Source organism: Sardina pilchardus, chromosome 5 (assembly GCF_963854185.1).
Source record: "Sardina pilchardus chromosome 5, fSarPil1.1, whole genome shotgun sequence".
Classification (NCBI taxonomy): domain Eukaryota; kingdom Metazoa; phylum Chordata; class Actinopteri; order Clupeiformes; family Clupeidae; genus Sardina; species Sardina pilchardus.
In genome coordinates this window covers 7,236,943-7,262,004 of record NC_084998.1, presented here as the reverse complement: position 1 = coordinate 7,262,004, position 25,062 = coordinate 7,236,943, and the positions used below count along the sequence as shown (strand labels likewise).

The 25,062-nt window shown below is 48.4% G+C and overlaps 1 protein-coding gene across 8 annotated transcripts in view; it reads right to left on the bottom strand.

The window, feature by feature from the left end:
- specc1 (sperm antigen with calponin homology and coiled-coil domains 1) overlaps positions 1–25,062 on the bottom strand; it is a 97,946-nt gene that overhangs the window by 44,944 nt on the left and 27,940 nt on the right. The window contains exon 1 of one of the 8 annotated variants that reach the window (XM_062536190.1): positions 15,784–16,506. The exons of the other annotated variants lie outside the window; for them this stretch is intronic. Coding sequence (XP_062392174.1) covers positions 15,784–15,823 — 40 coding nt within the window. The 5' untranslated portion in view covers positions 15,824–16,506. Of the gene's footprint in view, positions 1–15,783; positions 16,507–25,062 lie in introns of those variants that run through there. 8 annotated transcript variants of the gene reach the window in all.

Genomic DNA, 25,062 nt, shown 5'->3' with positions numbered 1-25,062 from the left:
GTCACTTATAAATGCTTTTTATGAGTACATGACAATAAACTTGAACTTGAACGTGAGACTATTAAGCATTTTCCACGTTCACAAATGCGTATGTAAAATATGTCATTCACGCCATTTTGTGAAATGGAAATCCGATTAAAACTGCAGCCTCATCACTGATACCATTACATCCATTGTTGCTTTTCTCATGGAAATGTTGGATGTGACAACAGAGTGTAGTGTCATTCATTCAGTCCCCATTGTAGTGGCCAGACAGAACCTGTTTTGTGTCAACAGATCAATATGGCTGCCAGGCACTGCCACAGCGCATTGTGACTTCATACCAGTGCGAGGCAAACAAAACGTGCGACACAAACACACTGGCATTTCAGTCGCATCAATGTGGGTGCGGGCATGGCAAAGCCTTCTCTCTCGATTTGTGTGTGTGAATGTGTGTGTGTGTGTGTGTGTGTGTGTGTGTGTGTGTGTGTGTGTGTGTGTGTGTGTGTGTGTGTGTGTGTGTGTGTGTGTGTGTGTGAGGAGGGCAGACAGGGTGGTGAAAGCTGCATTGTTGATTTTGGTATAATCAGCAAACACCAACACAAACATGGCGGGTTCTTCTTACAACGGATGACAATGACTGCCCAGTACACGGAACGTTCCAGTGGGTTCAGGGAAAGGGGAGGGGGTGGGGGGGGATTGGGGGCTGGGGGGGGGGGGGGGGGATGTACAAAGGGGGTGGTTGTGTCTAGGTCGAACACAAGAGCGCCCACTGAGCATGTTTAGCATAGACTGGTGGTGAGCCATACAGAGTGACTAACCCCAGTCGAGAGATTAACATGCATGCTCCCTCAAACACACTCGCATCTCATCATGCCTGTGACTACACACACACACACACACACACACACACACACACACACACACACACACACACACACACACACACACACACACACACACACACACACACACACACACACACACACACACACACACACACACACACACACACACACACACACACACACAAAGATGCACAAAAAAGGACGAAGAAGAGACAACACTCTCACCCACAGACAAAAGACGAACACTGCTAGACTACCATACATTCCAGTGACTGAGTTAAACACACACACACACACACACACACACACATACTGGGTACTGTCTCATTTCGAATGGTAATCCTATTCCCCTTAGGACTGTGGAAGCATGTCCCCATTGATCGGGGCAGTTTTTGGTGACTATCGCTTCATTGTACAGAGCCTCAGCCGGGGCGATAGCTGCCAAGCCACACACACTATTGACTGGCTGAAACCTCTGTTTAGCATTCCTAAAGTGGATTTCAGAGGATATAAAAGGAAATTTCAGGCAGCAGAAAGGAGATGAAGACAGTCCCCTGGCAACCTCTCTACCTCGAAAACATACCGCGGCGCTTCGATTTATAGTATGAAATTAGAAGGCCCTGCTTTTTATGATAACAAAAATAGCGATTTCACTGCTTTACGAAATAGTAATAAAAATGCCCACATGTCCAGATAACAATTCATCGGAGACTCCAAGGACATTGCAAACCAGACTCAGGCACTAGCTGTGGACCATGTGGTTTGGCTGTCAGTCAGACAGGGGGAAAGGAGGGGAGGGAAAAAACCCTCTTGTTTGACTCTCATCTGAACTAAGCCTGAGTAGCCTGAGTTGAGCGAAAGGAAAGCGTGCGGAGACACAGACAGTCAAGGTCGGACAGACGATCAGATCCTGCGCTGGCCTGCCCTGTCAGTCAGGGAGGAGAAGTCTATGGGCTGCCAGTCTGTCCCACGGGAGAGAGAACCCGCTCCGCCACCATTACGGTCATTAAAAATCTATAATATCTACTCTGTGCATTTGGAATGCATGCGCCACAGACAGTACCAGGCCACACAGTTGTAAATAATGCATCAGTCGCAGCAGAATCTTAACACCTAAGTACTAAAGCAGACTGCAGCCCAACAGTATGACGTACTCAGACTATTGCAGCGTTGCGCTGAAAACAGTTATTCCCCTGATGCCATTCAGTAACTGCATGAAGGTAAACTGTTAAGACTGAAGACACAAGAGAACTATGTGATTAAAAAAAAGAAACTCAATTATATATTCTTGTGAGGACATGTACGAATCGCTCTACAAGATCAAGCAGCGATCAAACCTCATAAGCGTAGTAAAGCATCTGTGCAATTTCAACTTGCGTAGCCTGCGGTGCGTCCAACCCTGTTACGGTCGAAAGAAACATTCCTATGGTAAACTGTCCACTTCAGCGCAACTCTCCGTGCTATTTTGGCCATCAACATGATAAATTCTCTCTGTGAGCACCTCAAAGGATTCTATTTCTGCTCCAAGGAATTTTGATTTGGCCGATAGCAACCTGGATCAGACGGATAGGAGTCCCTACCAGGGAACCGCTAGATAAATGCCAGATATGGTCAAATTCCGCTTAATTATTAAAGGGGCACTCAGTGTTCAGTGTTCCATTTAATTCCAAACAGGTGTTTAATTAAATTAAAATGTGTGGCAATTTCTAATTAAAACACAGCAGCGGTTTTAATTCTGCAGTGGCGGGGGGGTGGGGGGGGGGGGGGTGGGGGTGTGGCTCCTCTCTTGCTATCAGGATCAGAAGCCTGAAACAATGGGAGGTCCCCTGTGGCTCCTCTTGGGGAAGTGAATAAATTACATTGCTGCCCCCCCACCCCCCCATAAAAAAAAAAAACAGCGGATGTGTCTGAAAGTGGCCGTCGTCCATCAGTGTGACTAATGCCTGGGCCAGGGCTTTGGGACGTCTCTCTCGGCCGCTTCTTATTTCTCGTCCAGCGTGCAGCGGACAGAATAAAAGCCATATGCGCCGCGTGAAATGCACTGCGCTCCAGAGACAGGGCCCTATTTCTGCGCCATGACATCAGCGCTAACCTGTCCCCTGCGTGCGCAGTGCAGTGTGAATCAATGAGGTGCATTCATAAATGGAGCGGCCGTGTCCAGCTCCCTGCTGGAAGAGCTGTGATCGTCTGCCTGTTTCGCTCCCTCGTCTCCAGAGTTATGTGGCGTGGAGGACTCTGGGCTATAACATTAGATGGGTTCTACTTACGAACACCAATAAAACAGAGAAATACAACTCTCCAACCCAACATAACGGTTTGGGAAACAGGAGACAGGTATAACTCCACAAGTCACTTTGCAAAGTAAATTTACTCGGGCATAGGCTGACGCGATTATTTTTATCAGAAATGTTGTAAATGTTTAAGGTGTGGGTGAGTCTTCATAGCTATAAGAAACTGTCCAACACACTTTAATAAGACAGACATTTGTGTGTGCATCTGTGTCCCTAATAGATGGTTGCCAGTGCCTTCTTTTAACCTTTTGAGGAGTGAATTATTTTCCTAGTTCCTTCTAGAATTCTACGCAAATGATCTTTAGTTTCAGTCTGTGGGGAAAATCTCTGAGGGTATTTGTCGCATCATAATGCGGAACTCTCAGTTCACCGAACATTCTAATCACATATTTGTGACTGTACTCCTCAAGGGATGGCTGGGAGACATTGGGAGAGCCGGACGAGAAAGGACAGAGAATGACACGACAAGAAGGGACAAGTGAAGAGTAAGCGATGGGAGTGACAGGAAATGGAGGAGGGAACAAAGTTGTGATCGAAAGGGAGTGCAATCTCATGTTCGCGGAACAGAGAGCGGAGAGAGAAATTGACAGGGCGAGATTGAGAGAGTTGGAGAGAGATTGATGTGAAGAGCGAGGAGGAAACAAGGGGGGAAAAAAGGCTGATGACAGCACCACGGGTCCCTTTACGCTGATGACGACGTTCTGCCTGCCCGACGAAGCTTAGGGCAGTGCAATTCCCGTTCCCATCAGTGGTGGCACGGCTGGGAAACTGTAAATCAGCTCTCACTCACCACCACCTGAGTGCCCTCATGCTTTACCCCCTCCTTCCCCCCCCTCCACATCACACCCCATACGCAAAATGCAGCCTCCACAGACTGGCAACGACAACAGAATACAGAGGGAGAATACAAGACAAATGGAACAAAGGCTACTATAAAGGGAGAGAAAGGATGAGAGAGAATATCCAGAGTGCAGTGCCCTTAACAGTTCATAGAAAGTGACGTGCCATTTACGAGCACTCTTACACTGCCTTTTTTTTCTTTACCACTGTGCGGTAAATGCATGTCACCTGATACTCGACTTTTGGAGTGTATGTGAATTGTCAGTAGTTTGCAGCCAGCCAAATAAAGCTGACGAGAACTGCCAATATCAACAGGCCTGACTATCTGAAAACAGCACATTTCCCCTTAGTCTACAGCTACATTACAAATGCATTCTACAGCCTCTGGAGCAAGTTCACTTATAAATACATAATTATACGTAAAACTTCAGAATATATTAAATTAGTGATTCATTAACTTCACTTTTAGGGCAGTTCTCTCTCCCTTCCTGAAACTATATCCAATCACAACACAACAAAATGACTAAATGTTCTCATTTTGTAACTGAATTGCTGTCACATTTATTAAATCGGACCATTCTGATGGGACTACAGGTTTCAGGCACAGTAGAAGTTGCCTGACTGGCCTGATCCCAGTGACCCCGCCCCCCCCCCCCCCCCCCGCGCGCCCCCGCCTGACTGTCGGTGACTAAGTGCAGAGCACTGTGAGGGCGCCCCCTGGACTGCCCTCAGTGCATTCTAAGTCTACTGATGGATGACAGATGCACAAATGTGGCGGCGCCTCTCTCCGCAGGGGTCCTTGGCATCAGAGAGGGCACTCGAACACAAGAGGGTGGCACAGCGTGTACTGTGGTTTGACCTTTGCACAGTGCACTGGGGAGGGCAGCGAGGGTGGGTGGCTGTGGTGGTGGGGGGCGGTGCAAGTGGTGCTGATGTCACATTACATTACATTTAGTCGTTTAGCTGACGCTTTTATCCAAGGCGACGTACAAAAAAAGTGACACAGTCCAGGTGCAGCGCCACAAGGACAAGTTAGTGCACAGCAATACGCACTACTCGCATAGCAGTGACAGCGCTAGTGTTGTTGGTGGGGTTTATCTGCCGCTCTGCATTCCCTGGCTCTCAGCTCTCAGCTCCCGCCTCCACCCCCATGCGGGTCCAGGAAGTTCCACACGGGACGCCCTAAAGTTTTCCAGTCATGTGGATGTGAGCGTGAGTGTGTGTGTGAGTGTGAGTGTGAGTGTGAGTGTGAGGGGGAGTGGTGATGGTGGTGGTGGTGGTGGTGATGGTGGTGATGGTGGCATGTGTCAAAAACAGCCGCTGCCGTTCTGCACTGGCTTCCTGTTGTCCAGGACACCGCGCGCTGTGCTGGGCGAGATGGGCATGCACAGGATAAACTGGCGGACAGAGTGGCTCGGCGCTGGCATTCCTCTCCGACTTCCTCTCATGGAGGAGGAGGGGGAGAAAAAAGGGAAAAGAATTTCCCTATATGCGTCACTGGTGACACGCTATGGTCAAGATGGCAAGAAGTCAAGCGAGCAGTCAGCAAGACTCGACATAATGGCAACATATATATGTCATAACACTGACACTCTATACTGCATATTCAAGGACAACAATACAGCTTTGTGCACCCTGGGGAGCTATTTGAAGACCAAACATGCGGCACTAAGCATCCACTTTGGCTTTGAAGGCTGCATGGGATGTAGCATTAATATCCTAAAGGTCAGCTCCAGCTCCCCACTGGCTTTGGGTAAAATGATAAGCACATATGTAGAGTGGGATGATGGAAAATTGGAAACTATAGCGATTATCCATCCTCGGCCGTTATAATCAGATTTCAAAGACTCCTCTCTAGTCATCATCTCTCTCTCTCTCTCTCCGCCTCACATCCCCGCATTGTTCCCTGAACTCTGTCGCTCCGCGAGAGCTCCAGCCAAGACCAAATCTGCCAGGCTCAGCCTCAAATCCCAAAGCCTTGTTCAGAGAGAGAGAGAGAGAGAAAAAATATAAAATAAAGTCAAATAATCAGGAAATGATATCATGTGGAGGAGGCTGTAGAATACTCGCGCTGTGAAAAGAACAGACCTCATTGACTGCGCAGTTGATTTAGAACCGATGTTACCAGCTGCACTTTATGGTTAAAGCAGCCGGGAAGGGATATACTGTAAGCACAGCCCCAGTAGTAAGAGACTCAGTAATGCAGCAGGTCTGGAGATGGAGACTCGGCCTCCGTCGTATCCCCCCACACCACCCCACCCCACCCCTACCGGCATAAGTCACCGCGGACCCAGAGTAGATGGGGACCTGATTTGTGCAAAGTGCGGAGCAGTTTAATTAGGCATTGGCGGGATTTAAGAGGGAAATAAATCACTTTAATGATAAAAGCTCAAATGACATACACAGAGGGAGGTGGAGATCATACTGCACCCAGAGACGTCCATACGCCTCCACAGACAGACCTTGCACAGCTTCAGCCAAACGTTTGGGGTTGCCTGTTTACGACAGATAAGGATCAACCCTATATATAATTGTATGGAAATGAGGAAATACTGTATGTTGATCTTGTGCTGCTAAGTCTTTGACTGTAATCGTGTTTTGTGTGCTTTGAAGTGTCTTAGAGCTCCAGCGCATGCTTGTGTTGTGAGCAGCGTTCCGATCCCCTGTGCAATCACATAATGGGCCAATCTCTCAGCCCGAGAACAGAACACAGCATTCCTTGACCAAACACCAGTCAACATGTCACCCCAGTCAATGAGTCAGCCTTCTTTTACCGCTGACTCTACTTCACTAACAGGCACTTTATAACCCTGCACCCCCCACTTCGAATCCCCCAACCCCCCCCCCCCAACAACAATTCCACTCGCCCATTTACCGTTCACTGTTGGCCTGAGCCCATTCACTCCACTTAACCATAACATTACTTATCCATATTTTCATACTTAAGTTCCCCCAGGAAAAAAAGGACAGGACCACAGTTATGCTGTGGCAGATTCCACAGACTCGGTTAACCTGACGACAAGAGTCCCGAGATGACCAGCTGCGGCTTTAGGATTTGATTTCAGTCGGACAGGGCGTTCTTGCTTATGACAGGCAACTTTGGCAAAAGTTGAAAAAAAAAGACGAAGAATAACGGTTTCCTGTCACATTCATCAGAGTGACAACACCCAGGTTAATCACAGCATTTCCACTGCAGGTGTGTTTCACACTGTGCACTGCAACTCCTTACTATAGATTAGAAGCCAGCTTCAGTATCTGTACACTATCTATCTGTTCTCACTAACAATGAGTAAAGCAACTGTTGCATGCCTAAATGGCATTCCTAACAAATATGAATGGAAGAAGACTGACACCACAAACCACCCTGACATGAACAAGGGAAATATCCCACTATGACCCCTGGTTTCATGCATCAATAAAGCAGCCACATCACCAAGTGCACACACCAAACGGCAGAACGGCAATAACCCGATCCTACATAACCAACTTACAATCAGTGCTGTCACTGTGTGGCACGTGATCCTGAGCTCCAGGGCATGTTTTGTTCTTAACACACAGCTGCTGCCTAACTGTTGATTTGGCATTTGATCTGGACGGGCTAATGCTGACCAGATTTGTTTGGCTGTACTTTCTGCATAGCATGTATTCTGAGGTCTGCATTGCTGCGGTTATTTGAGAATGCTGCTTGTCAGCCCGTGTTCGGGCCCCGGAGCTGAAAGTGCTGGTCTGTGGGGGGGGGGGCAACGGCGCAGGGGGGGCCGAGACGCTGTTTGATGTTCGCTTATCACACCCTCACATCAGTGTCCATGACTACAGCAATCTGCCCAGCTCCTCTGTGGCAGCAGCGTGCAAGATTTTGTAGATATATAAATGTAAAAATAGGTCGGACAGAACAAGAGAAAGGGGGTTTGTTTGGCTTGGATCAGATATTGGACAATTTCCTAAAAGCATGTAAGCAGTCAAGGCTGAAAAGCAATAATTTCCTGTGCCACAGCATTGTAAATCCTTTCACAAAAAAAAAAAAATCCAACACAGCCAACCAAACACTGTGTCTAAAACATCCATGTTCTCTTCTCGAGTTTTCAAAGACTTGAAGAACACCAGACATGACTAACCAAAGCTAACCAAACACAGTGATATTCTTCAGCAAAGAGTGCGTCTTCACTGCTGTTTTGAAATGGCACCATGTTCGACTTCGTCTCTCGTGATGGCGTCTGATACGGACCTTCACTAAATGGTTTGAGTGTTCCGCTGGATGTAGGGATGCTAACCTTAGTTTCACCCCATGAGCTACGGAAATGTCATTTAAAACCTCACAAGATCCTCTGGTAATACTGTGTACTGTACTTGTTAGCTACATGCGAACAACAGTCTCATGGCATTATTTCAACTGCTTTGAAAGTCTAATTTCATGTAAAGGCTTGAGCTGGCATTAGAGCATGAGTACATGACTGATCAGAGGATTTGGGGTAATGTTCCCCCGTTACGTAACAGGACAAGAGGTGACTGCGGCGTACACATTAAAGAGATGGCTATCTGCTGACAGACTTGATATCTCACTGGCTAAATTACCCAGAGAGAGAGCCAACGTGAAGGGGTTGATAGAAAGGTCTCGACCACACCAGAGGGTTCCTTGGTCGGCCTTGTGCTGCACTGCACTTCGACACGGTTCATACCTGTAGCGATGCAACAGGAAAATATATTTTTCAGTGAACTACTCCACTTTCCAAAACAGCAACATTTGAAGGTTATGAGTGATAACGCACAAGGTCACACTGGTATAAATCAAATTCTGGTTCAGCAAAAAGACAGTTAAATTACTTCACTGAATTTTGAGAACAGTGATGAACTTTTCACCACAAGATAACCCCGTGGTGGATGTTTTGTGTGGGGTTTACATGATTTGTTTTACGCTCTGACAAAAGCCTCTCTCTAGGCCATTTCTCATATAGCTGGGATTTGAGGAGCTATCTATTCTGAGATTAAGTATTTGTCATTCCCCTGGGAGCAGAGCGCAGATAAAGCCTTAATGAGAAGCTGTAACACAGAGCCGGAGACAGATTTACCCACGAAGAACTTAAGGGGTCTTCGGCTCCACACTCCCTGACCTCCACTCCTTTATTCTCTTTTTTCTCTCCTTCGCTCTCTCGCCCTCTCTTTCTCTCTGTCATGGTCAACAAACGAACCCAGAAAAGCATTCGTATCATAAAGGGGTATTAAAACCGATGCCCCGTTTCAGTGGTGGGAGAGAGAGGTGTTAGTATGCAGCCCCTTTCTCCAAGGAAAACATCTTTATCGGGGTGGAGCTGCATTTCTCTGTTTACTGTGAAAGCAGTCGTACGATCCTGTGACTCCCCACTGGCCCCGGAGCAGCTCCGAGAGAGAGACGACATCACAAACAAACAGCCCGTGTATGTCTGACTGCACCAGGCCTCCACACCGACCTTCTCGCTGGGCCCAAACCGGACGAGATTACAGGACAGTTTACGGTGGGAAAACTTTTGTGTCTGTCTGAGGCTCAGACAGAGGTAAACACCCCAGTTGAAATGTTTGCTAGGGCCGCATGGTTGGGGCTATGGTCTGGAAGTATTTCACTGGTTTATTTATGGGCGTGTGTTTGAGAAACAAAGCCACGGACGAACAGCAGTGGGTGAACTTTGGGCAATATTTGGGTCTCATGATCAAAGAGGTTTCATGTTTGTGTTCAGGCTGACGCAACTGTATTTCTGATACTAACACACATGCACCAACACGTGCAAACACACACACACACACACACACACACGCACACACAAGCAGAATAAGGTAAATCCAAATATGACACACCTCTCCTAGGCACACAGGGGACATAAAGGTGCGTGTGTTTACATTAACAGTCACTTCTTTCCTTTGAGGCGTGGGCAGGCTTGGCTTCCTCAGAGTCATGGACAATCCAGGACGTGGCTATACTCCTGCTGCTCGCCCATATCCTGATGGTCGACTTCAATGAGGCGACACACAAAGAATTTGCTGACGGCAGAATTTCATCCACTGTCCACCCCGTACTGTCTAACCGTACAGACAGAGGGTTCTCATGTCAACCAGCAGCGGTGCATCACTGCCATTATCTTTCCTGAAAACCTGGTCCATGTCCAAACCTGGTTCATGTCCAAACGACACTGAGAGAGAAAGTGTTCATTTGGCTACGTACAGTGAAGCAGAATGCTTTTTGCACAATTGTTCCATAAAACAACTCACCCCTGAATAGCTGGTCAGTGAATGTAGCAAAACCCACGTTGGTCAGCAGTACGTCCAAACTAAACACTTGGATTTGGCTGGCGCTCGCTTGCTTATTGGTCCATCAGCTCCACCAGAGTGTGGACTATAATCGTTGAGACACCCGCTGGTGGCATGTTGTGGAGAGAGGGAGGGAGGTGGAATCACGCTGGCTGAGAACAGACCCCACAGGGCAGAACTGCGCCGAGCCCTTCATTGGCAGGGTGATCCCTTTGCATTACTGGCTCACTAAGTCTCAACTTCATGCATGACTGGAACACCATTTGGTTGCTGTGAGCTTGTGAACAACATGCCAGTGAACAGAAACAAACAGACATCAGCATTCACATCCGCATACTGTATATGCTGTGCTATGGGCAGGAAACATACAGTATAGTGTTGCTGATTTCACATTGATCTGAATGGTCCTGGCATAACCTGGAGGACCAAAAAAAAAAAAGAAAAGTGAAACAGAAAGCAGCCACTCGGGCTCTGTTTCTTTTCTTTTCAACCAAAACTGTGTTTTCAAGCAGATATGATCCTTCTGGAGAGTGGCCTGTAAAACAAGCCCTTATTGTTACAGGCCTGATTGCTGGAGATGTCCAGCGTTCTGGGTTGAGAAATCTTTTTCCGTTGGCCCCGCGTATCTCCTGCAGAAAGCTCCTGCTGTGAGGCGTATCAGCCCCCCCCCCCCCCCCCCCCCAACCCTAACCCCCAATTCGACTCCTGATGCCTGAGAGCGAACAGAGCAAAAACAAACAAGGCTGTTGTTCCAGTGAGTAACACTGTTATTGCGGCAACGCTATCACCACTCAACTCACTCACACATTATCAAAACCTTAGCTCCCCCCAAAACCCTCCCCAAGTGTCCTGGCAGCTTACTGCCACATTACCCAAACCGCTAAACATTTGGGCAAGGCTGAGCCATCACCAACGCTCCAGTGGTTTTCTATCCTTTTTTGAGCATGAAAGAGCAGAATGCACCATTCCTCTCTCTCTCTCTCTCTCTCTCTCTCTCTCTCTCTCTCTCTCCCTCTCTCTCGCTCTCTCTCCCTTTATTTCACCCTTCCCACACCCTTACTGTCTCTTACTGTCTAGCACTCACCCACCTCACTGGACAAACATCTCACAAAGGGCTGGGTCTCCTTCTCCGGACGAGCTGAAAATAGGCCCACTGTGCGGCCATATTTCACTGATAAGGTCATCTGGGTATCTGCTGGGGGCGGGCACCACGCCAGCCTCGCCTTGGCAACCGGGCAACGAGCAGCCTCAGAGTTCCGATACAGAGCAAAATATGACCTCTTGGCCAAGTGGAAACTTCTGATATTTTCTGAGGTAATGACACAATGATATTTAATAAAGCTTGGCTCTGATGGTTCCATTGATAGCAGAACCAGAACCGTGCTTCTATGTGCATCCTCTGTGGTTGTTCTGGCCCTGATCATGCTCAGCTGTTGGGAGAGAAGAATGATTCACGTTGCTGGAGTGCTGCGTGAGGATAAAAGCGGCGGATGACATTTTCTGGCGGAGGTGTTAGCCCCCCATTCCCAACAGCTCGCTTTGTCATTTGTGGAACATTGCGACGAGCGTGAGCCAAGTCTTAGCGTCGGAAATTAAATTAGATATGAGGGATGCCATGAGCTAATGGTCTGGTGGATCACACCAGACAAAGACTAATCCTGCAGTTTGACAGGGAGTCAGGAAAACACATTGACATCCGTTATCAATGGATAAGCTTTTTCTTTCATTTGCTAATGAAAAAAAAAATACATTTAATATGACATAACGTGTTTATGAGTGTACTCAGCTTCCGAATTTACAGAGCGCTGGCACAAATTACAGTAGCATTACATTTCTCTGTCCTTTTACAATCTTAGAAGATAAATTATGTTGCCCCTGTGACCGTTCTCTTCTCCTTCAACACCAGGAGAGTGGACAAAGGAAAAAAAAAAAAAAAAAATCACCCACGGAATAGTCGATTCTAATTCCATTACGGAAGCCCTGCTCCATACCAAGAGCGTTCGGAGGTATCAGAGTAATAAACAAGCGTGTGGCAGATCCATTAACATCGCAGCAGCTGCTCAGATTCCCTCCTGCTTCCCGGGGCCTCGGCGGAGCAGGGCATCGGAGACAGACAGTGCCCCCGCCGCTCTCCACGCTCCGGAGCTCCTTCTTGTCTGAGTGTGATGGATTGCCGTGCTAATGATTTCCTCTGATGGATGAGGCTCATAATTGCAGTGGAATTCGGCATTCATAAACTCACACTCCAAAAGATGATTACTTGGATTAAGTGTGGAGGGGCCACCTTGATACAGCGGTCTTCTTCACATGACCCTGGCTCAGACAGAGGCATTGATCTGGACCGGCCAAAGGACTCATCAATCCTGCAAATGCATTCATCCATCCAAACTCACGAACCACAGGATTCTGGAGACAGTGACTAACGTGAGCACCGAAACAGCTAAAAAGCTCCACAGATATCCAAACAAACCAGGCAGACAATCCTTTCAGATGAGATGGTCATAAACTGTATCAAATTGATCTTATTTATGAGTTCAAGCCCCATATTTTCCAGATTTAACTCATGCTTTTTCTTATGAGCAGTACCTTACCTCAGAAACCCGACTGGTTTTGAGGTAACCAAGAAAACAGCATTGTTAGTGGTGCCACCTCTCTGTTTTAGAGAGGGTCCCCAGTGAGCTGTGTGTGTGTGTGTGTGTGTGTGTGTGTGTGTGTGTGTGTGTGTGTGTGTGTGTGTGTCTGTGTGTGTGTGTGTGTGTGTGTGTGTGTGTGTGTGTGTGTGTGTGTGTGTATCTGTGATGGGAAGCCCCTGACAGGAGACAGACGAGGCGCAGGTGAGGCCCTTGGAGTCCTCTCCTCACGTGAACTGGACAATCTCGCCATGTCACTTGCGCTGCACCTTCTGACAGCAGGAAGTGACACCACTTGGAGAAAGAACACTGCGAGGGGAGATGAGGGATTCTTTCCAGATGTTTCTAGCGCGCTGCCACTCTCAAAGCCCCCCTTGTGTGAGCGCAGCGCAGCGGGAGCGGGAGCGGGAGCGGCAGCGAGCAGGACTCTGCGAGGGCGAGCAGGCGGAGCACGTGAGCGATCACGGATGGGGGAGTTCACTAATGAATGAATCATCACAAGGAGGAGAGAAGTCGCTCTAAATCTGCCAGGCGACCGAGTCGCAGTCCTCCATAGTTCATCTCTTATTAAACTACTGGGGGAGACGTTCAGAACGAACCACTTCCTGAGCGCAAACATAACATCTGCTTCTTTTAAACAAGGAAAACATAAACAGAATTTTTTCCCACACATACTGCTGGCACTACTTGGGTTGGCCTCCCAGGTAAAATGTTACCACTGCATACTTGTATTTTGTTTTACCACATGTCACCACAAATGTTCTCCTCATGCTACTCTTTCCTCATGGTTTTTGCAACAGGAAGCCTCAATCCCACAAAGACATTCTACACCAGGCAGAAACTATACATGCAAAAGGAATCAGGATCCTTACAGCCCCCCTCTATGACTCAATCGCACAGCCACAGGTTGACCTGTTGGAGGATGCAAAGCAGAGGCATTGTTATTGTATGAGGGTTTGTGTGTGTGTGTGTGTGAGTGTGTGTGTGTGTATGTCTGCATATGATGGGGGGGGGGATGCAACTGGAGTTAATCTTCTGTTTAATACAGTTGCCACAGAGGGCTTGCTGCGTTATCTCAAACAGAGCATATGCACAGACACGCACACACACATACACACACACACACACACACACACACACACACACACACACACACACACACACACACACACAACACAAACGTACACACACACACACACACACACACACACACACACACACACACAACACAAACGTACACGCACACACATGCACACACACACACACACACACACTCCGACATGATGAGTCTTTTAAACCAGGAAGCCCGATAAGAGTTCGACAGCGCCACAGAGCCCCACTGCCGTGCTCTCCTCTCTCTGCCAAAACACACACAGAGACCTCATTCACCGCCCACAGATGTGCCAAATGCTGCCAGACCACTGTGAATGCACTTACACACAGAGAATCCACAATAAAAAGAGGAGCTGACCAATGGCGGCGATGGCAGACCAGGAGAAAACGGAAACACTAAAGGATAAGAGTGGCTAGCAACGGCTACTGCTTAGTGATAAGGTGTGTGTGTGTGTGTGTGTGTGTGTGTGTGTGTTTGTTTACAATCTAGGAATGGAACATTATGCAAACACAGAGAGAAGGGGACAAATGTGACTGGCAAAAAAAGGACGTGCTGTGTGAACAAAACAAAACAAAACAGAGAGAGAGAGAGACAGGCGAGAAAAAAAGACAAAACACGGCGATGCAGTGAACTGACTGCTTTGTTTTAAGTGAAAGTTCTAAAAAAGGCTTTGAGATGTTTGGAGGGTGGGGAGTGTGTGTGTGTGTGTGGGGGGGGGGGCTTTGTAATGGAAATGAGACCGTATGAGCAAGAGGCTGTTTTATTCCTCGGTCAGCACTGAGACCGTGGAGGCTCTGTGATAAGCACCAGAACCTCCTCAGGTCCAATGAGTCTAACTCTTCCACTCTCACCCCCTAACTCTCTCTCTACCTCTCTCTCTCTCTCTCTGTCTCAACCCCTTCCTCTCTCTCTCTCTGACTCTCAACCTCTAACTCTCTCTCCCTCTCTAACTCTCTCTCTCAATCCCTAACTCTCTCTTTCTCTTGACTCTCAACCTCTAACTCTTTCTCATCCCCCAACTCTCTCTCTCTCTCTCTCTCTCTCTCTCTTTCAGCATTAAAGTCTGACAAGCTCAACCCTTACTCAGCACTTTACATGTCTCAACATAGGAGAACACATCCATTAATTTAGCACGCTCGAGAGAGAGAGAGAGACGCCGCGGCGGAATCGGCCAAGAATGCCTGTCACCATCAATCACGCTGAAGAAAAGACGGAAATAACAATATTCATGTCTTCTCTCTCAAGTGCTGCCTGAAGGATGTTACTCAACATACAGGGTCATTAGCGTAAGGCTGTGAGGTCTGACTAAACAGTTCAGATACCGGTTTCCTGAGAGTCCGCACACACACACAATAGCAATGATGAAGAATGAGCAAGGGAACGTTCACAATGAAAAAAAGCCATCTGTTCCCAAGGCAATGACAACTTACAGACGCCTCTTGGCGTCCTGTCAAACATTAACATGAACTTACTGTAAGTGACAGAGTGTACTGTAGGAAAGGAGGTGTGGGAGAGAGAGAGAGAGAGAGACAGACACAAAGTGAGACCGGGAAAAGAGAGAGGGATGGAGACAGGGAGTAGGGAACAGGAAAGGAGACAACAGAGGGAGGGAAACAAGAGTCAAGGACAGAGAGAGAGAGAGAGAGAGAGAGAATGAGAGAGAGAATGAAAGAGACAGAAACAGAGACAAAGAGAAGAGGAAAAATGGTAGGAGACAAGAAGAACAGAGAAAGAGAGAGCAAGAGAAAAGGACAGACAGTGCAGCACAGAGCTGAGCTGAGCAGCATGCGTGTGTGGAGGCAGACCTGGCTCCTGCTCCTCGGCTCTCCCTGTTTGGTTGCCCATGGCTGCGGTGCGGTGCGCTCCGGCGCGGTGTGGTGCGGTGCGGTCCACTCCGCTGCACAGTTCTGGTTCCCTCTCCTCCTCTCTCTCTCTCTCTCTCTCTCTGTCTCTCTCTCTCTCTGTCGCTCTCTTGCGTGCGCACGGGCGGGCGGGCTCAGCCTAATCCATCAGCCACGGCCGGCATGGGACCCAGACACGCCGGACAGGTGAGCGGAGCGCAGCAGCGGAGACGGCTGCTGCCACTACAAACACACACACACGCGCCCGCGCACGCACACACACAGCGCTCTGGCGACGGCTCCACAGAGATCCCGGAATGGCTATCTGCCCTACTGTACTTCCTTTCCTTCTGGTGTCCTTCCCGTGCTGGATCTTCCCGGGCAAGTCAGCCAATCCGGTGAAGCAGTCCTTCAGGCAGTAGCCTGGGCGGTGTTCGACTAGGTGAGAGGCAGTGTGTGTGTGTGTGTGTGTGTGTGTGTGTGTGTGTGTGTGTGTGTGTGTGTGTGTGTGTGTGTGTATGTGTTAGTGTGTGTGAGTGTGTGCTGGCTGGAGTCCCCCCCTGTTGAAGCAGAGTCCGGGCTGTGTACTGTAGCCACTGGTGACAGTGACAGACTGAGACTGACTGGTGGCGGTGGCAACAGCAGCAACAACAGCAACAGCAACAACGGCAGCTCCAGCAGCAACAGCTCCAGCAGCTCCAGCAGCAGCAGTAGAGACAGAGACAGAGGCAGAGACAGCAGTATGGGCTTCATCAGACTCCGTGCTGCTCTAATCAGTATTCAGTAGGGGGAGTGGCCACTAACTCACACACAAGCGTGCGCACACACACAAACGCACGACACACACACACACACACACCCATAGTGAGTGTGGTGCTGATAGACTGTGCCACTCCTCCTCTCCTCTTCTCTCCTGTCCACTCCTCCTCTTTCCCCCTCTGTGGCTTTCTATTCGGCTGCTATCTCAGTCCAGAGAGACATGCTAACTGCACAGCAGACAGTGGGTGACAGGCTGCCAGCGTGTGTGTGTGTGTGTGTGTGTGTGTGTGTGTGTGTGTGTGTGTGTGTGTGTGTGTGTGTGTGTTTGTGTGTGTGTGTGTGTGTGTGAGGATCTGTGGCTGGACGATCTCTTCCTAACTTCGCCACTCAGAGAGAACAGAGAGAGCTCATGAAAAGGGAGAGAGAGAGCAAGAGAGAGAAGGGAAAGTGGGGGTAAGTACAGCACACAGACGGAAAAGGAGGAGAGGGGAGGAAAGGGGGGGGGATGTTGTCGGCTAAGTCTTCTTGGCAGGCTCTTACAGTGGAGTGTTCTCTTTTCTTTCTTTCTTTCTTTCTTCACTTCAGTGTCTTTATCTTTCCATCCATCCATCCATCCATCCGTCTGTCCTCAGAGGCAGATGTGGAGAGCCGTTCTGACAAACTCTCCTGCCTCTGCTCATATGCACACACACACACACACACACACACACACACACGCACACACACAACCCTGTCTATGTCAATAAATGCAAACACACCCTCCCTGTCCACATTTAGTCCCACACCCACACCAGTAAGTCCGTGTGTGTATGTCTCTGTGTGTGTGCATGTATGTGTGTGTGTGTGTGTGTGTGTGTTTTCTTAAGCAAGTTTAGTTGCATTACTGATGCAGTGGGGGGCTGGTGTGGTGTGCTGGGCTCAGCCCAGTGGGAGGTGAAAGGGAGGGGCTCCGCTGCTGAGAGGGGAGCTTGTGTTTTTCCTGCTCATTCACAATGTATGCGTCCGTGAAATATTTATAGCCATAAAAGCCGCACATCAAAACCCAAGTTTGAAGGAGCACACGAGTGTGTCCTGCTCGCTCGGAACAACCCCTCCCTCCGTTAACAATTAACAAGGATCGTCATCAGCGACAGCCCCTCACTCCTCCGTCACTTCTCTCTTTCTTTCACTCTCTCTCTTTCAGTCATCTTTTATCCTCCTTCTCTCTCCTCTTTTTTCACTCTCTCAGTTACCTTTTCTTTTCCTCTCTCTCTCTCTTTCTTTCGCTCTTCCAGTCATCTTTTTTTGTCCTCTTTCTGTTTTCTTCTCCTCTCCCCTTTCCCTCTCTCCTCTTCTCTCCTTTCCCCCTCTCTACTCCCCCCTCTCTTCTTCCCTCTCCTCTTATCTTCTTTCATCCCCTCTCCGTCCCATGTTTCTCTCTCTCTCTCTCTCTCTTCCAGTCATCTTTCTTGTCCTCTTTCTGTCCTCCTCTTCCCTCTCTCTGAGTTTCATTTCTTGTTTGGTGCTCGTGTTAAGGCAGCCTGAGAGTGTGTGCAGCGTGCGCCTCCTGTTTTAATCCCATTACGGCGGGCTGTGTGTGTGTGTGTGTGTGTGTGTGTGTGTGTGTGTGTGTGTGTGTGTGTGTGTGGAAGCGTTCTGCTGCCTCATTCCCTCAGACAGGCTTCTCTTCCTCATTACGCCACAACCATCTTTACACACTCACTCACTCTCAAACACACACACAGCGGGCACACATATACGCATACGCACACACACACACACACACACACACACATGCAAATACACCACACAGACTCTCTCTCTCTCTCTCTCTCTCTGTCTCTGTCACACACACACGTGCACACACACACACACACACACACGCTTAAACACCACACAGACACTATCTCTCTCTCTCTCTCTCTCTCTCTCTCTCTCTCTCACGCAGACACACACACACACACACACACACTTACTACACACAGTCCTCCTGAGGTATTTTAACAGCGGATGATTAAAAAAAAAAAAAAAAAAAAACCTCTGAAAACATTAATTTTCTCCTGGTCCCCAGCGCAGGTGTATGAACATAACCAGACCAAGGACCTTGGCGTGGTGCTGTGGTCTAGACACAGAGAGCAGACAGAGCCACAGGAACAGCCTGCATCTGCCCTGGTGCCTGCTGCCTGCCTTCCACACCTTCCACTGCCCTATGAGCGGAGTGCACAGGACGATGCACACTGTGGGTGTCCTCTCGGAACGCATTGTTTGTCTGAGGTCTCTGCAGGGAGCAGTCCGTGTGTGTGTGTGTGTGTGTGTGTGTGTGTGTGTGTGTGTGTGTGTGTACATGTGTGTGTGTGTGCGCGTGTGTGTGTGTGTGTGTGTGTGTGTATGTACGTGTGTGTGTGTGTGTGTGTGTGTGTGTGTGTGTGTGTGTGTGTGTGTGTGTGTACGTGTGTGTGTGTGTGTGTGTGTGTGTGTGTGTGTGTGTGTGTGTGTGTGTGTGTACGTGTGTGTGTGTGTGGTGAGGATGCCAGTGGCTGAGTGTTGATGCCTGTGCTCATGCCAGTTCCGTGTACCTGCTGGTGTGTGTGTGCGCGAGCGCCAGAGAGTCTGTCGGCAGTGGCGTGTCACGGCTGACCGCACATTGAGGTCACGCATTCCCAGCGGGACGCCAGGTGGCCCTGTGCGTTCAAACCAAGAGGGGTGTGTGTGTGTGTGTGTGTGTGTGTGTGTGTGTGAGGGGTGGTAATAGTGGGGGGCCCAAAGAGCTGTCTGGCCTTTTGACTCAAATGCTCCCATCATCCTCTGGGGTGGTGGTGGGGAGACTGCCGTCTGGGCACGTACATGTTACACCAGCTCCCCCATTCCTCCTCTCCTCCCTCTCCTCTATTCCCCTCCTCTCCTCTATTCCCCTCCTCTCCTCCTCTCTCTATTCCCCTCCTCTCCTCCTCTCTCTATTCTCTCTCTCCGCTTCTTTCCTCTCTACTCTCCCCCTCTCTTCATCACTCCTCTTCCCTCTCCATTATATCCTTTCCTCCTCTCTGTTTCCACCCCCACTCCCCTCCTCTCTTCTTCCTTCTCTTCTTCTCTCCTCCTCTCTGTTCCCACCCTCCCTCGTTTTCTCCTCTTCTCTCATTTCTCCCTCTCTACTCCCATCCTCTCTCCATCATTCCCTCTTCCCTCTCCTCTTATCCTTTCCTCCTCTCTTTCCACCCTCCCTCCTTCTCTCTCCTCTTCTCTATCCTCCTCTCTTATGCCCTCCCTCCTTCTCTCTCTTCTTATGCCCTCCCTCCTTCTCTCTCCTCTTCTCTATCCTCCTCTCTTCTGCCCTCCCTCCTTCCTGCTGCGTCTGCTTCTGCTCTTCATCCCTCACGGTGACGGGGAGGCTGCAGGATGGTTCTGACACAAACATCACTCATCTCAAACTCTACAGGGGCACACACACACACACACACACACACAGACTCATCCCTCTCTCTCTCTCTCTCTCTCTCGCTCTCTCTCCCCTTTTCCAGACAGATGACTGTTTTTGGCTGAGCTATGAAAACTGCAATGATTCTGATGATGGGATGCAAATTGGCAAAAAAAAAGAGAAAAGATGAAGCATCCCTCCCTGTCAGACCCCCCCCGAGGCCTGAAACAATCTTTCACAGAAATCCATATGATCTGCGATGTGGAACAGCTGTCCTGCCCTAAGTTACAACCAGCTGGCAAAAAATAAACCTACAAGAGTTTTGGCACGAGCATTGTGCTTTGAGCTATAACTTTTCTTCCCGTAAAAAGGCCACATGATCTGGGAAGAGGACGCAGCGAGAGGACACAACCTCTGGCTTCGGGCCTGATTAAAGGCTTCGGTGATTTACGACTCCTCGGACATGTGTGAGACGAGCCACCCCCGCTCTGCCATCCCATAATGAGATGCCATGTGCGGGAAAGGCCGGGCACTGTCGGCACGGTGACCCAACTTCTCGCCTGAGTCATCGAGTTCATAGATGAGTGACTGGCGCCTGGTGACGGTGACATCAGGTCTTCCTGCGAGAACGCAATTAGGCCTCAATGAAATTATGACAGCTGGGAGCCACGCCAGCATCTCACTTCACTCAGCTGGTCCGACGATAGGTGGCCAACAGAAAACAGATTCCCCACATGTGGCGTTATGGTTGTACTTGACAGCTGCACCGTCGTATGTCAAAAACAAACGTAAATAGGCAGTTCAGAATTTTCCTGGCATTACAGTTTTTCTCAAATGCTAAAACACATTTCACAAACGTTTCCTCCATGTTCCCCAATGTCTAAACACAATACCCTTTTCTAAAGCTAAATAAGCACAACCACACCTTCTCACTTCAAAACTCAAACTTTCACACCAAAAGAGCAGCTCGAAGCTTTCAAAAATGTAAACACTATAAACATCATTACACTGTAAAGCAAAACAATTGAAAACACAATGCTCAATTTGTGAGAAGGTTCTTTGTTTCATAACTGCCAATGCATGCCAATTTTAAAAACTTTAGAGTAACGGATCTTCTTAGATCTCTGCAGAGGATTAGGCATTTGAGTTCTTTTCCAAAACGCTATATCAACCATTTTACTGATGAATTTTCATAAATATATTTTTTAAATTTAGTTTTTCAAGTAATCTCAGTGAAATTGTATTGAGTTATGTTTAGTTACAGTAATTTATCTTTACTCAATAAAAACAAAACAACTGCATTTTTATTACCTGAAACACACAATTACTGTAAATACAGCAACATGATTTGTTAAGGCAGGTTTAGACTTGCTGCAGACAAAGTGTTCGTGTTCGTATCATGGCTGCCTCGCGTATTTTGCGCTCGTTTGGTGTGTTGGTCGTGCACGTCGTCGCAAGATGCAATACTGATAAGAAAGTAGGGGGCGATCACTCCAAAAAAAGGTGACTGCAAGATGCATTATCGACATCGAAGCTGGGAGTAAACAATGGCACATGGCCACATCCACATCTGATGTTACTATAGTCTCCCCCTAGTGAAGACCTCCAGTTCAGTGCATAATGCTGCAGTGAGTCTGTACACAGGACACAGCAGGTCGCACATGGGCGCATACGCTTGGTCTAACAACAAGTATAATCCCAGCCTTACAGTACAGTAATGTCTATAAAATGGATTTATAGCGTTTTGGAGAAGAGCTCTTCATTTAGAGTTGTGAGTTTCATATGAAGAGTACAGAGAATTCTCCAAGTACACTACTGTAACACAACTCAATGCTAAAAAACAGAATCTATTGCACACAACAGTACACAACAGAAAATGTGATCGGGGTGTGAAGTTCTTTTATTTTCTTCATTCACACCACACACACACACACCACAGTCACTGTGCGCATTAGCAACAAGTGTCTTCATTTTTGAGTCGTTGTGTGTAATGAATGACGCCAGGTGTGTTCATTGTGTTCAGTTATTGCTGACTGTGGCAAGCATTTTGCATCACATGAGCTTTCATTTGAGAATATGTTTTGCAACATGTGTTTTAGCAAGGAAAAATGTGCTTAGATTTATGAGAACGGAGGATTGTGTTTTGTGAATTGTGTCTTCATGTGAAATGTGTTTATGGTATTGAAAAATTGAGGCTAGATTTAGTAAATGTGTTTAGGCAACTGGTCATTTGGTTTAGAGGATTGGCTTTTGTGTTTTAGCATTTGAGAAAAACTGTAACCGTTACAAGAGTACTTCCGAAAGTGTGTGAAATCCTGCAGCATGTTTTAACTTCAGATCTAAACCATGTCGTGCACTTTTTCAGACGAATGCCAAGAAGCCTTCCCATGTGAAGGCTGGGCCGCCTAAACCCACACGTGGACCTGCCCATACCCAGGGAGAGAGAGAGAGAGGAGGAGGAGGGAGAGAAAGAGAGACAGAGAGAGAAGAAGGGAGAAAAAGAGGGAGGAAAGAGAGAAATAAAGAGAGAGAGGGAGGAGAAGGAGAGAGTGAGAAAGAGAGAAAGAGAGGGAGGGTGAAGGAGAGGGAGGAAAGGGAGAAATAAAAAGAGAGAAGGCGGAGAAGGAGAGAGAGTGAGAAAGAGAGAGAGAGAGAGAGAGGAAAAGGAGAGAGAGAGGGAGGGAGAAGGAGAGGCAGCTCCACCTGTGAGAAAGGCCTCAGGGAGTGCCTTCTGAGGGAGGTCTATTTATAACCAGGTAGCCCCACACACACACACACACACACACACACACACACACACACACACACACACACAGCCACCTCCTCTCCTCTCGCTTCGCTGGAGATCCTCCCCAGTCGGTCACAACCCCCACTTAAATATTGATGAGGTCCTCAAGTAAGTGGTGTGGGTCCCAGTAGTGTTTTAACCCCTCGCCTAACCGCTCTGTAACAATGACTGCCAAGGGTGGTCAGTCTCCATGGCAATCGCTCAGTCTCCATCCATACACATTTACGTAGAACCCCGTCCAACGCTGGTGTATTAGACCTGCCAGGTCCGGTTAGCGAGACGTGTTCAATTGGACAGAATGGAAAACCTGATGCAGTACATCTCAATGCATGAGAATGAGTGCAATTGCAGCTAGCACGCACCCTTCCTCTGGCAGTACTGTACCACAACATATCATTTGCATTCAAGTCTTAGATCTGCTATACATTAATGAATAAGAAATATGATGCAGTGTGTGTGTGTGTGTATGTGTGTGTGTGTGTGTGTGTGTGTGTGTGTGTGAGTGTGAGTGTGTGTGTGTGTGTGTGTGTGTGGTGTGTGCGTGGGGGGGGTGGGTGAGTAATTGAGTGTGTGTGCAACTGTAAGAGAGAGAGAGAGGGAAAGGGCGAGGGAGCAGCAACAATTTCAGAATATTTTACTGTATTAGCTCTGAGATCTGACACAAACTGCAACATTCTCCATTTTACATCAGACCTATTTCAATCTGTAAAATGCATGCAAATGTATGCTTGAGGGAGAGAGAGAAAAAAGACAAAGATAGATCAAGAGAGAGAGAGAAAGAGACCACATGTGTCTCTGTGTGTGTGCCTGTGCGTGCAGAGAGAGAGAAAGACCACGTGTGTGTGTGTGTGTGTGTGTGCTTGTGTGAGGGAGAGAGAGCGAGAGAGTGTGTGTGTTTGTGTGATAACAAAAGTAATTCTGAAAACTGCCAAACACATCTCTGTCAGACAGCGGATCATCTCTGACTGCTGTCACTTCATCACCAGCAGCAGTAGCAGCAGCAGCAGCAGCTTCAGCACAGTCCTATCTGGAGCAGCCTCAGCATGGGGCTGTGGGGCTGGTGCTACCCGCTGCTTCTCACAGCACACACAGGCAATGGAGCGAGCCATCCATCAGCTTACACAAACCAATTTACAGCCAGAGAGCAGCCGGAGAGGAAATAACTTTATGCGTTATCTGCCTGACTCGGGCTGGTGTTGGAGCCAGAGGAGCGGGTTTAGGGGGAGCAGTGGGGCTCTTTGTGAAGGGGCAGGGCAGAGGGAGCTGGGATGGGGGGGGTCAGGAGTGGGTGTGGGGGTTGTGGGGGTACAGGGGGTGGTTATGGGAGTGGTGGTGGGGGGGTGGGGGATGGGTGTTGTGGTTGGGTGGTGGTGGGCTTGGGTGAGGTCAGGGGTGGGTGTGGGGGTTGTGTGTGTGTGTGTGTGTGTGTGTGTTGGTTGGGTGGAGGGGGCGGGGGCAGGGGGTGGTTGTGTGTGTGTGTGTGTGGGGTGATGGGACAGGGGTGGGTGGGTGAGGTCGGTGGATGGGTATGGGGGTTGTGGGGGGTTCAGGGGGTGAGTTGCGTGTGGTGATCAGCAGTGAAATGCACTGATGCAACTCTCTGTCTGTGCATATGTGTGTGTGCACGAGCGATTCAATATCACCTCATTTGGTTCAGCAGCGCATATCACAGTGACACGGCACAGCTGCAGCTGAGTCTGAGCTGACAGTACTGTAGGTCATACTGTACTGTACTGTATGTGAGCAGGGGATTCCCAACACTGAGGTGCTTTCCCACCAGAGCACACATTGATTCCAATGCAATAAAACATGACAATTTAAATGATGCTATCATCATACACCCGGAGGTGATACAAATAAAACATACCAGTTGGTCTGACGTTGGAACAATATGTGGGTCCAATGTACTACCACCTTACAGTACATTACAAAAAAATAAATAACTCTTCAAAGCAGTGTTTAGTATTCAGATCTGGCAAGGGGGAGGAGGGGGGGACTGATAAGTAAACAGCTCCCTCTAAAGAAAAGACATGGCATAACTTCAAAAGGCATCAACATAAAAACGCCACCCTTGAGAATCAAAGCCCTCTCTCACACACAGTAAAATACCACGACAGGACCATTTGAAAATACCCTCCATCATCAAACGACCACGTGGAGAGTCTAAATGCCAGAAGCACGCTCGCTCCACAGCCACATCTCCGGATCCACCACTCAAAGACGTCCATCAAGCCAAATGCTACGCTGCCTGAGAGGCTGCTTTCAGCCTGATTAAAATCTACAGTCTGTGGACCTCCGCTAACTC